Genomic DNA, 13,236 nt, shown 5'->3' with positions numbered 1-13,236 from the left:
TCCGCTATATCCACATTGACTTGTGCCATCATTGGCTATGTTGTTAAGTAATCACCCTCCATAATAGTAGGTTGATCAGGTCTGGCACCAAAAGTGGCGGATAATATATACGCCATGTTGATGTGGAAATTACTGGGCTCGAGTACATCCTCCTTCTTGCTCCCAATATGGTCCATGAATTCATCTAACCAGGCTAACGCATCGGCTGGGAGCAGAGGTTCTGGTATCCCCTTCTGTTGTAGTTGACCCATGCCCTCGTACAGCGTTTGTTTTGGAACTTCACCAAAGGGATCCACCAATGGCAGTGGTCTTGCAACGGTTCCCATGTGAATAGGCTCCGGCTTTCATCCAGGAGTTGGTACCATGATCGGATCTTCTTGAGCTCTTCTCAAGATCCTATACTTCCCAGGATGTTGGCTCTGCGGCACATGATCCCCCACCCCTTCTGCTTTGATGTTGGCTTTCTCTACCTCCTTCTTATTTCGCCAATGGAGCTGGCTACTACCTCCAGATGTTGCTCTTTCCATCTTTTGAGTTTTTGAAGTTTCAGAGGTAGTGAGGGTTTTTAAGGAATTCATGTAGGCCTTGTGCTGCCTTTGAACCCTCCTGATCATAGAGGCTCCCATTGGTTTGGTAGGCTGTCCGTTCTTTCCGACTACATACCATTTCCGCCCGAGGTGGGCAGAATTCCTTTTTCTGTCGGGATTAGCTATCCCATCAGTTCTCTTGACTTCCCTCCTCATCTGGCCATTCTGAGGATGATTTGCACCTCTTTGGATTGTGGCCTCCATTTTTTCTGCCTCGTCAGAAGCTTCATGGTTTCGAAACACTTCTGACAAAGCCTTGGGCTGGGAATCACCTCCTAAGCGTTGAAAAACACTTCGGGAGGTGTCCTTCCTTGTTGTCTGCTTACTTCTCTCGCGGGCCTCTCTTCTTGCATCTTCTTCCTTCCTCCTGATTAACTCGTGATCAATGAGGACTCCAGCCGAAGGAATCTCGAGCTCACACTCACACTGGCATTTACTGCACATAACCATCCCCTTGATTATGGCAGCCTTTGGATACACGGGTAGTTTGTTTATTTTCTCCGAAGGTTTCTTGGCCAGTCTTTCTTCTTCTTCCCTTGTAATCTTCCTTTTTCCCTTCTCCGCCCATGTTATATTCAGCATATTTATAGGGGCCTCTGGAAAGGGACATGCAGGGTTGATTATCACGTCCATCCCGTCTGGCTGGTTGTTTTTACGTTTTTTTCCTCTGGGAGGAACTACATCAATATCACTTCTAGAGCTCGTGGAGGCTTTCTCCAAGCGTTGCAACATTTGGAATAACGTGTTCTGCAAGTCTTCTGGCATATCCGTTTCTCTATCTTCTGATTCGTTCTATCCCACCGGGCGTGCCAAAACTATGTTCGTGGCAGGAATTTCCGCTGGGGATGTTTCCTGGCCGACGAGCACACAGCTCCCCTGGAGGTTGGCGCCGGTTGAGGGCTGCTGTCGGGCTTCTGCTTCGTTTCTGGGCGTTGTCGGGCAAGTCTCGACGGGCAAGTCTCGTCGGGCAAGACTCTTCGGGCAAGGCTCTTCGGGCAAGGCTGAAAGAGAAGGACAGAGTTAACTTTGAGAGGTGCCTTTGTGGGGCCTTAGGTATAGGCCTTGAGGCTCACAATCAAGGTTAACATTTAGGTGCTCAGGCATGCCACTGCCATCTTTAGTATGGCAGATGTAAAATGGTTGTCGTTCTTTCATTGTATATATATATATATATATATGTATCCAATAAACCGTGTTTAGTTATAACAGGTGCCTTTGTGGGGCCTTAAATGTAGGCCTTGAGGCTTCCCATACATAACTAAACCAGTACTCGAACGCATCATATGTATTCTTGTGATTGTAGGAGTCTTCTAACCATTATATTTCTGATTACCCGAATCCAAGGAATAGAACGAACCCAAATGGGTGCCTTTGTGGGGCCTTAGGTGTAGGCCTTGAGGCTTCCCATCAGAGTTCATTCTTATGCTTAGACTCTTAAGATCGCTGAATAGAATGAATCCAAATGGATGCCTTTGTGGGGCCTTAGGTGTAGGCCTTGAGGATTTCCATTAGAGTCCATCCCATGCTTAAGCGTTCTATGATAATCATGATATAATAGAAAGAAAACTAGAAGGTAGGTCGATTACTTGCGCCCCAAGTAACTTCGGACTTCTCGTTTATCAAGGATTGTCGTGGATGGGTTAAGTCCACATAAAGTTCTTTTTTATGCCTTGAGGCCAAGGACTTTTAAACTAATCAGATTTACATGCCTGCGGGCTTAGGACTTGGATCTAATTTAAGCATTGAAGATATATTTAAATCAGATCCTAAGTGTTGAGAAAGCTTTGTCATCGTGGTTTTGCTAGAAACAACTTGCATATAACTAAAAACATACAACATATCGCTAGACTTTAAAGAAAGAAAAGACAAAGACATAACAAAGCAGGTCGGGCAAGATTAAACCTTATCAATTAAGGCTGATCGTCTTGCAGGTCCCTATCTTTGTGGTTCTATCAAAGGTCTGAAAGCTTAGGTGGAGAGGGGAAAGGAGAATACAAAAGGGTGAATCGATACTACAACAAGTTTGAACAAGGTAGCAGAGCTATTACAAAGTTTAGGAGAAAATATTATCCCGAGGGGGATGAAAGCTTGGGCTGACTACAGCTTCGTTTTGAAAGGCAAATCTGGCTTTTTGAGCAGAGTTTGTGCTTTTGTTTGTTTGTTTGAGTGTCTTTATTCCTGTCTTCTCTTCCTCCTTTTATAGACTACTCGGTTTAGCTCCTGTAGCAACAGCTTTGCCCGAATGCGGTCTGAGGGTGATGACTCATCAGCTTTATTACATGTAATGCCACCATAAAGTACTTTATGGGCTGTGCAGTCTGATCAGTCTACACCACTTGGTCGTCCTTGGGTAGGTAGGCAAGTGGCTTTTGTGAATTGTATCAAGTCAGAAAAGGCCCTTTCCTGCCTTCCCAGGTCTCGGCTGGGCTTCGATCTTCTATTCCTCCAGGCCTCCTTTTGGGCCGACTCTATCCTTGGGCCTAAAGTTCAGTTTTTAACCCAAACACATCTTACTGCCAAAAAAAATGCATGTTTGTATGATTTAGGTTTGCTGCATGCGTCTGCATATTATTTATCAAAACTACATGGCCATCTTATATAATTAACACATGGAATGCATATAGAAATGAAACATATAAACCAGTAAATGCAGTAGGTATAGTGATGCAATGGATAAAAAAAGAAGAAAATGGTCAAGGAGGAGCCCCACCTTCTAGTAAAACTGAGTTCACAGAGTGTTGGAGGACGCCGGACATTATGCACCTCGCGCTCTCTGCTGTCATCGGAGGCCTCCTTTTTGGATATGATACAGGTAACCAATGGTATCTTAACACGAACAATTAATTTATTCAAAGGACTAATTTTCTTTGGTACTAATTAATTGTATGTTTTGTTGGTGGTGGTGTGGTGCTGCATGTGTGATCTCCGGGGCATTGCCATAAATTCGGAGGACTTTTGCGAAGTTGGCAAGAAAACATGGCTGCAGGAGACCATAGTGAGCATGGTAGTTGCTGCGCCATCATTGAAGCTGCTGTTGGTGAATGGATGAACGACACACTTGGCGGGAAAAAGTCAATCCTAATCACGGACGTGGTGTTCTTCGTTGGGGCAATAGTTATGGGCGCAGCTCCAGCTAAGTGGATGATCGCAATTGGGAGAATTATAGTTGGTTTGGGAGTTGGAATGGCTTCTATGACCGCACCCCTCTACATATTAGAGTCAGGGGCGTCTTGTTAGCAGCAATGGTATGTTATGTACGAGAGGACAATTCTTGTCAGACCTTATCAGTGTCACCTTCACCAAGCTCAAGGAACCTGGCGTTGGATGCTTGGAGTCGCCGGAGTTCCAGCCCTTGTTCAGTTCATATTGATGTTGTCACTTCCAGAGTCTCTAAGATGGCTTTACATAGAGGTGATATAATCATAATAGCTAGCTTGTATGTAACACAATTGCTATTAGTGACGTAAATGCTTATATTGTCAGATTGTGAATCTACATGCACCGACTCAATAACAGACGACACCAATCAAATGTTCAAATTCAAAGTCTAACATAAGATCTTACAACGGAAAGTGTCGCATATAACTTGGTATTGATGTTGCTTATGTTAAACAGAACATGTCGTGGAGAACACAGGACATGGTACAGCAAAGGTTGCCCTAGTAAAATTGGAATATTTGCAGTGATACTATGGGGATTGTACATTACAATGTATGCGCCCTGAAGGGGAACCGTACCATGGATCATGAGCTTGAAGATATACCCGCTGAGATACAGAGGGACTGGCGGAGGAGTCGCTCCAGTTTCAAACTAGCCAATCCCATAGTTAGTGAAGCATACTTGACATTCACAAAAGCGCTGGGTTCGGCCGGAACATTTCTCCTCTTTGCCGGGTTTTCTCTCGTTGGACTCATATTCATTTACTTCCTAGTCCCTGAAACCAAAGGAATGCGGTTTGAAGAGGTTGAGAAGTTACTGCAGAAAGGCTTCAGACCCAAGCTATTTGCTCCCAAGGACACCAAGGCAAAGCTAAACTTGAAGAATAATATGTCTAGATCGTGTTAAGTCTTTAGACTTTTGCTGAGGAATTACTTTGGAATGACCATATTTCAGATCCTTATACTTTGATGGCGCATTGTGTGATAATTGATACGTACATGTCACGTTATCTCCTTAATAATATGGCCCATCATGTTTTAGTTTTCTATAGTTTCCATTTGTTAGTATTTATAGATTGAAAAAGCACCTGTAACTGCTTTCTAAAATACCAATATATGCTTTTCCATATATCCTTTCAAGTATTTATTAAAATTTCAACGTCTTTAATCGCAATTATGAGCACAAGGACTTTCTATAGAAGCATTCACATCCGCTCCCTTCATTATACCCTATGCTCTTACACAATCAAACTTTATCCCACTAAGTGAATTTAGCTGTATGAATCATAAAACATTATTGTGCTCGATTTTGTGTCAAGTCTTCCATTAGCTCAAGTACTTTATATCTTTTCTTAAAGTATCTTTCTAAGTATTCATAGGTCTTCATCTACCCTTTTTACCCTAACCCTCCGTCCTATACTCGAATTTTCTAACCGGAGCATTTGTAGATTTTGAGTTGTATCCAAACCACTTTAATCGAGTTTCTCTCATCTTATCTTCATTGTGGTCACTCTTACTTTACTTCGAATATCTTCGATCTTAATCTATCTTTTTTCGTATGTCCACACATCCAACGCTCTTATTCTCCCACTGCCGACAAAAATCCATTATTTTTTTGCAAAGGGTGAAACCATGACCTAAGGTAGCAATATTCCATACAAATCAAGCACGGTCGCAGAATAAAGTTAAAATACACAACAATGCATGACTTGATAGTACTACAATGACAACTCGATTGCAACTAAGTTATTTTCTCCCATCCTTGATGCATATTGGTTGAGGAATAAGTTATGCCCTCCCCATATTTGATGCATACTGGTTGAGGAATAACAGCAAACACTTTTTCTACCTGTAAAAACTTGTGACGCCCAAAAAGGGTTGTCAGAAAGTACGCACCGACAGACCATGCAATCGAGTAAGAAATGCAAATTGCAACCATCCAATCCAAACAAACAGCGGGACAAAAAACAATACTGCTCCTCCTCCGCCAGCTAATGCATCATTTATTTACTACGTATCGACAAACCACAATATATCATCAATTTGAAAAAGAATGAGGATGATCTCCGGATCTAGATATTCTCAAATCGTGTTCGTTTATCGTATATCATGCGATCAGAAATTATTTTAAATATTTTTATTTAAAATTAAATATAAATAATACTTGAAAAAAATTGACCGTACAATGTATGATAAACATATACAATTTAAAAATATCTAGATCCTCATAAAAATGATCCGAAAAGAATCTCATTCTCTGAAAAAAAAAAAGTATATTAATATACATATACACACACACTGCGGTGCACTGCACCAGCAGCACAATTTTGGCCATTGCATGCAGTGGGACAGGTGGTGGTGAGGCAGAGAGAGAGGTGATGGTGAAGCACGAGAAATTTTTAAGTGCGACGAAAACACGGATAATATACTACATATTTTTATGTAAGTAGTGAAAAATTATATTTTTAAGTTATTAATTTTTTAACATATATATCTCATTATTTATATCATGACAAATAGTATACCATCTCGTATGACGATCACACAAATCTCTCATGCCGCACATTGCAGCTCACCTGCTACTTTAATACGTTGCATTTCCCAATAAAATACTGCTCCCAAACGGCCGTTGTATCGCTTGCTGTTTGGTAGCCGAGATAGAAGCTGAATTATCTGCCATCCCTATCTCATACCTTTCTCATCTCTTTTTATTTTTGTAATCACAATTAAACCACGTCAATATTTTATATTAATTTTTTTATAAAAATAATAAGATAAAAAGTAATGAGAATATAAAATATTAATGTAACCTAACCATGATAACAAAAAACCATAAGAAGATGGGATGAGGGAGGGCAAACAATCCAGGTCGGCCGAGATAATTGACTAAAGGTGTGGAGAATAAAGGATTAAAGTTGCATTCTCTACTACGCAACGAATAAAGATCATCATCATCCACCGGACAACGGATAATGGGTCCAGATCACAGCACCACAAGTTGGGGAGAGATTTGTATGAAATAAAGAAGCCTAAGGGTAACGGTATCGCAAACATACGCGTCACTTCGTGCTTTAACTTACATGATTGGTTTGGAAAACTGTCACCTTAGCGTCGCCCTCCCACAATCTCCAACATGTTCAACGTATGAATTCCCATCATACAGAACTCAGAACACAATCAATAAGGAAAGAACAGAGGTGATACGTTTCCAAACAGTTGATACTACAACCGGATAATCGGTAAAACCCTTTTAGCAAAATTCGGGTTTACGCAAACAAAACACAAGGATCCAAATGACCCAAAACCACCACAAGGCAAACAAGTATTCCACCCCTACAAAAAAACCAAGTCAATGGTAGAAAAAAAAGAGGGAAAAGAGGGAAAGAAAATACCCAACCAAAAAACCTAGTTAAATTCATACATCTAAACTACTAAGAAGTCAGTAGTCTCTTGCTCACTAGCTTCCTCTAATCTCTCTCCCTTGTTCCTACAACCATATCATATCCTTCTTCCTAGCTTCTCAGCCACACTGTACAAAGTTACAACAAACCATGAAAACACCAACACTTCCATATACAAGTGCAACCGAACACTACTCAAAAACCATACACAGACACACAGTAGCTTTTCCTCTCTGAGTAGTGAAAGTACCTCCCTTGGCTCCTCTAAAGAGCCGAAGAGGACGCTTCTTGTCTCGGTTCTCTCAAGTACCCAAGAAGCGTTTCAGCCTGCAAAAACAACCAAACCCCCATTATAAACCAAGCAAGCGAGCTCCACTAACAATATGATCGAACATCAACATCATGCAACATCCAAATGCATGAAAATTCGCATTTCATTGTATAGTTCCTTCAACTAAAAGCATCAGCTGCCAATTTGAAATGAACAATCTTTTTTCTTTTATTCGAGCGATATTCTAATCTAATCTAAACTACAGGATGGGGTTTCGGTATAGGCTAATGTCTACAAAATCAACCATCTTCAATTTGAACAACATTCGCACCATTTCATCTATACGATTATAAACAATTTAACACTTAAACATGCATATGTAATGCAATTTAAGTAAAGATTGTCGTAACAATATCCAACTAATGAAATAATCAAGATACCTTGTGCTTAGCTTTAACACTCCCAGTCTGCGAAAGCGCAACCAACGGCGGAATCCCTCCTTCCCTCACAAGCAACCCTCTGTTCCTCACACTCTCAGTGCACAGCTGCAACAGTGTCAACACCGCAAACTCCTTTCCTTTCACCGACCCATCCTCAATCGCCTCCACAAGCGCTGCCAGCCCACCTTCCTCCACAATAGCCTCCTTTCCCTCCTCAACTCCTGCCAAGCTACTTAGCACCACCATCGCCTTCTCCGCCAGGCCCGTCCCCTGCTCCGCCACCAGCGCCACTAGCGGCTTCACAGCTCCGGCGCTCACCGCCCTCTCTTTGTTGGGCTTTATCGAGCAGAGCTTGTACAGAGTCGTCAATGCGTCCTTTTTGCCCCTCATCGATCCACTTATTAACAGGGAAACCAGGGGCGGAATCGCGCCGCATGCTCCGATTGAGCCCTTGTTCTCTTCAATTAGCGCCAAGCTCAGCAGCGCACAGGCGGCGTTTTGCTTCGAGGTCTCCGTCCCGGTCTTGAGGACGTACACTAACGACTTTATAGCTCCGGCATTGGTGATTATTGCCTTGTTCGATTCGTGCAGTGAGAGGTTAAACAGCGCTGTGACGGCGTGCTCCTGCGTCCACGGATCGCTGCACCGCAGCAGAGGAATTAGAGCAGGGACGGCGCCGGACTCGCCAATCAAGGCGCGATTGTCGGCCCGGTTCTTCGCTAAAAGCCTGAGCTTGGCAGCAGCAGATTGCTTCACGGCAAGCGACGGCGATTGGAGGCCGTCGACGCAGATCTTGACCGTCGGCTGAAGATCCTCCGGCGAAATGCTTTCGATGATTTCGGTCGAGAAGTTCTCCCTCTGCAAAAACCCCTGACATGGCTCCGGTTCCGGCGCAGCCTCGGCTGATTCGGAGGTCGGCCCGTTTTCCGGCGACGGCAAGCTCGCGAGTCGTTGCAATTCTCCCGAGATGTCACTGCTGCAGGCAGAGAAATCGCTGAAGGCTTGGGAGAGCTGGAGGTACTCCTCGTCGGAGGAGGCGGACTTGGCGGCGGAGCTGTGGGTGCGTAAGGCGAGCTCGCCGAGGCGCATGTCGACGACCGAATCAGTTAGGTTCTCGGAGACAAAAGGCGATCTTTCGGCGGCGAAGGAGGTTCGGGAGTGGTCGTCTTGGTAGATGCTGGAGCGGATGGTGCGCATGGAGCGGCCAGTTTGGCGGTGGATTTTGGTGGAGGAGGGAGAATAGAAGTTGCGCGTGTGCGGCGGGAAGTGGTGGTTGGAGCCGGAATGGGAATCTTCAAGAGAAACCATTCTCAAAGCTCGGAGCTTTACAACAAATTTCAGAAATTTGCAGATGTGATTTGAGTTTTTGGGGAATTTTCAATCGGGGTTTTGTATTAGAGGTAGTGTGGAGTAGAGAAGGAATTCATGGCGTGGTGAAGTGCGGAATTGGGAGGGAGAGAGGGAGGGAGGGAGGGGGTGAGTGGAGAGAAAAGGTTGAAGCTGAGAGGCAGTGGGATTTATTTATTTTTAAAGGTCTCTGTCATATGTCATCTGTATATGACTGTATGTTTGTACGTATTGAGAGATTTATGACTGCTCGAACACAGACTGCTACGTTATTTAGTGCTATACAAGTGAAGGAATTTTTTTTTTTTCTAAGTGTCATTCCATTTACAAAATGATATATGCCGGTGTTCTGAACACTGGAATATCTCCATGTGTTTTGTGGAGTCATTTTTCTTGGGGATGATGTTTTTTTATATATTTGGTTGTATTAATAATTAGGATTTATTATGTCATTATTATATCATCGTTACGTGGTTGTTATGTTACCATTAAGTCATTAATATACGATCAAGATCTCGTCATTATTAAAAACTAATTATTTCTACAACTAAATCTCAAAAACTAATTATTCATGCCTATTGCCCTTTTTTCTATTTTGTCAGAGACGTATGAAGCAATATAGTGTTATTCATTTTGGGTTGTAAATGAAGGCTTTAGGTTTGATTTGCATTAGCAACAACTACGATTTAATATTTTTTTGAGCTTGATGCTAGTTGTATTTGCATAGAATAAAATATCATGTATAAAATAAGATGTATCGAGCGAAATTACAGAACAAGTAATGATTGAGAACTGATTTTGATACTCTTGTTATTCATCCCTTATGTATTTTTGTATGTGAAAATTACTTCTCATGTTATAATCTGTCTAAAAATGCTTAAGTCGTTATGCTCATAAGAACTTTTATTAAAAGCACTTCAAATTTTAATACAAATTAAGTGATTCATGAAGAAAAAAATCATTGAACAAAGCATTTTCAATTCCTTTTATAATTCGTGAGCATGTTAAAATTGTTGATGTATGTGACAAGAACTCTCGAAATACTTTTCTTTGTTTATATGGTTGGTGTGAGTTTAAAGGGCGACGGAGTCACAAGCAAAGCTTCCTATGCAAAATGATCGCAGACCACATATTTAGCCAGAGGGTAACGACACCGTTTGGTAACACAAACAACGGCATGAAACTAAAAATTTAGAATTAAGGGAGGGGGCTGATGTGACCGTGGGCAGGGGCACAAATCCAGTTGGCTTTTTTTGATGCGACGGGTGCATTTTAGGTGGGACCCATGAAAGGTGCCACGCCGTCCTTTTGCCAACTTTCGAACCTCAACCTTTCGGTCAAAACTTGAATTGGCAAGCAGATCTGTGAGTCCGGGTGAAAAAAACAGAACCAATGGAAGTAGTTTTTCACGCACGTCCTTTTATTTACCGAGAATTAAGAGAGAGCTATGTGAAAGGGGGAGGACGATAACATAATTTTGTTTCGATGGAAAATATTATTAGCATTTCAAAAATTTTATTTTACACTTTGTATAAATATATTTTTCTTTTTTAATATAGAAAGTTTGCGATGTATAATGTGATTTTTAAAATGCTAATAACAATTTCTTATTCCGATTAATCTTGCAATACCATGTAGCGGGATTATGCATTTTGCAAGGATTGAGCACATGGTAAGCACAATATATTTTAGAAATTACTATCTCAACTATCCTGTTTCATGTAAATTTCTCTCACCGTAACGTGTATAAACATTTTAACAAGATTCAGCTAGAATAGGGAAGGGCACGTGTTGCCAGCTGCATCATCCTGTAATGGTTCTGATCAAGCCGTCCGAGTCTCCCGGACGATGAGTAATATAGGTGCGAGGACGGTGGTATTTGGTGTTGGAGATGGGAGGGTCTAGAGAAGTGGGCCAAAGTCAACTACAAAGTGTTTTCCATAACCTGGGTATTGTGTCCAAAATCCACCACGTCAGCCACACGTGCCTGGCCAACACAGAGCCAGAGATGAAAGACCTAGTACTCTAATCATGACTCCATCAGTTGATTAACCACGTTTAGGGTTTGGTTTATGCAAGAAAATGGGCAAAAGTGCCCACTTATTTATGCTGATCACTGGTGAAGTCCTAATTACTAATTAGTAGTCCACCAGACAAAGTTTAATGGATTTGTTATTCAAAAGGTGCCAACCTCCTCCCGAAAAGGGTTCTCGTTAGATTATTTTTCTAGGAATTTTAGGAATTCTGTAATTATGTATGTTCATCGTATATCGGACGTTTAGTTTTCGTTAGATACTATTTATATTTAAATTTTAAATTTTAAATTATTTCTAATAACATGATATATGATAAACGAATACGATTATATGATCTTCAAAAAAAGATCCACGGTCCACCACCTCCATCTTGTGATCTTCCTCTTATCTGCTAACCATGCCAATGTGCCCAAAAGTAACAAATTAATATTTGAACCTCGAGCCCGTTAAAGGTCGGGACACTATAATTATGATATTTGTTGACATCACCGATTTTAAGAGTTAACATTTATGTATATACAAATATAATAATTAAAATTATAAAAGAGACGATTTCTAAAGGAAAAAAAAGTATTATTTTATTAAAAGAAATAGGTGATACTAGAGCCAAATATTGCCTATCCTATTCCAAATTGAAAACATTGCTCACCAATATAAACTTATAATATTACTGATTACGATCTTCTATGCGTAGATACAAAGAATTGGCTCACCTAATTATCAATCTAAACTAATATAAATATAGCTTAATTGTCTTGTATTTTTCAGCACCTAATAAACTTTTCTTTATGTCTGATCTGGTCTACTGTCCATCCCCTATATCTCCAATCAATTTATTTTTATAAATTTCATTGATATTTCCGCAGCCACGCCATTCAACAAAAAGTACTCTATATTATAAATTATAATCTTCACTCAAACATACGTACGCTTGTTAATGCATATATACAGATGTTTTATGAACAATAATATAACCAGATATTATTCGTTTCATTAATATTCATGATAAACTCATGTTAATCCTACATGCTGAGTTGTTTAGCACCCTAACTGCCCTTTTGAAAATCTGCAAAAGATGGTGTTTGTTCTTGGTGAACAAATATTCAGAGATGATATTATACAAACTTATTGGGGTGGATCAACCAAATCTTGCCACGTTACAATTATGTTTGATTGATGAATTCTAATAATCTGGAGAGATTTTTCGGTGTGCCTAAAACATGTACTTGTATACTACATTTCATTATACAATTAGATGAACTCTTGAAACATAAAATTTATCTCTAGTTATATTATGAAATATGATATATTACTCTGTATTTCGATCACACTAGAAAAATTCTCAACAATTTGCTGTATTTATTTGTTTATTCATTTGGTCTAGGACTTTGTAATATGCCGTATTTTTACAGATAATGTTTTGATATGATTATCCATCCTAGGTTATCAAGTAAAAAGTTGTAATTAGTTGATCAGCTCACTTCACTACACAGTATCTTTTACATGATAACGCGCATTTGACTAAAACTTTTAGAATGATGACGAACTTCCAGTAATTTTCTGTAATATTGTAAATGTTTGTAACTTGGAGATTAAACTGAAAATCCATCATCATTTTTAATACTTTACATTACTTATAACGCACGATTATTCAGAATTATAATCAAGTTCATAGTAATGTTACAATTATTTTATTTTTCATACCATATACAAATGTATTGTATAAATATGATATAAAAATGTGACAAGAATAGCATTTTTGTTAAGTTAATTAGAATTTCAGGGTTTGAAGATTAAAGAGGCTAATGATGGCTGCACAGACTTGCAACAATTTTATGCGCTTTTTGGCGAATGAGTTTTGATGTTTGTGGTTCACCATACTCGGCACTCAGAGCGACAACACATGAGTTGGAAGCCAGGCCGATTGACGTAATAATAATCCTGATTAAGTAAACACTTTTAGTGTGCAAACATGTGCTAAAGATAAGTAAATTTT

General features: G+C 40.3%; 1 protein-coding gene and 1 pseudogene across 1 annotated transcript; one reads left to right on the top strand and one right to left on the bottom strand.

Moving 5' to 3' along the window:
* Positions 1 to 3,483: 3,483 nt before the first annotated feature.
* On the top strand, positions 3,484 to 4,159 carry LOC126586578 (inositol transporter 4-like; annotated as a pseudogene).
* A 2,787-nt stretch (positions 4,160 to 6,946) lies between these two features.
* Positions 6,947 to 9,360, bottom strand: LOC126586577 (U-box domain-containing protein 4). Its single transcript, XM_050251442.1, has 2 exons — positions 7,858 to 9,360; positions 6,947 to 7,473 (listed from the first exon to the last, which is right to left on the bottom strand). The coding sequence occupies exons 1-2, from the start codon at positions 9,163 to 9,165 to the stop codon at positions 7,411 to 7,413; spliced, it is 1,371 nt and encodes a 456-aa protein (XP_050107399.1). The 5' UTR covers positions 9,166 to 9,360; the 3' UTR covers positions 6,947 to 7,410.
* Positions 9,361 to 13,236: the final 3,876 nt, after the last annotated feature.

Source organism: Malus sylvestris, chromosome 10 (assembly GCF_916048215.2).
Source record: "Malus sylvestris chromosome 10, drMalSylv7.2, whole genome shotgun sequence".
NCBI lineage: Eukaryota > Viridiplantae > Streptophyta > Magnoliopsida > Rosales > Rosaceae > Malus > Malus sylvestris.
The sequence above is the reverse complement of the archived record's forward strand: the minus strand, read 5'-3'. Positions and strand labels throughout refer to the sequence as shown.

Excerpts from the sequence above, each read along its gene's own strand:
- LOC126586577 (XM_050251442.1), bottom strand. The coding sequence starts at position 9,165 with ATGGTTTCTCTTGAAGATTCCCATTCCGGCTCCAACCACCACTTCCCG. Across the intron at positions 7,474-7,857 it reads GTGTTAAAGCTAAGCACAAG|GCTGAAACGCTTCTTGGGTA; the intron begins GTATCTTGATTA and ends TTGTTTTTGCAG.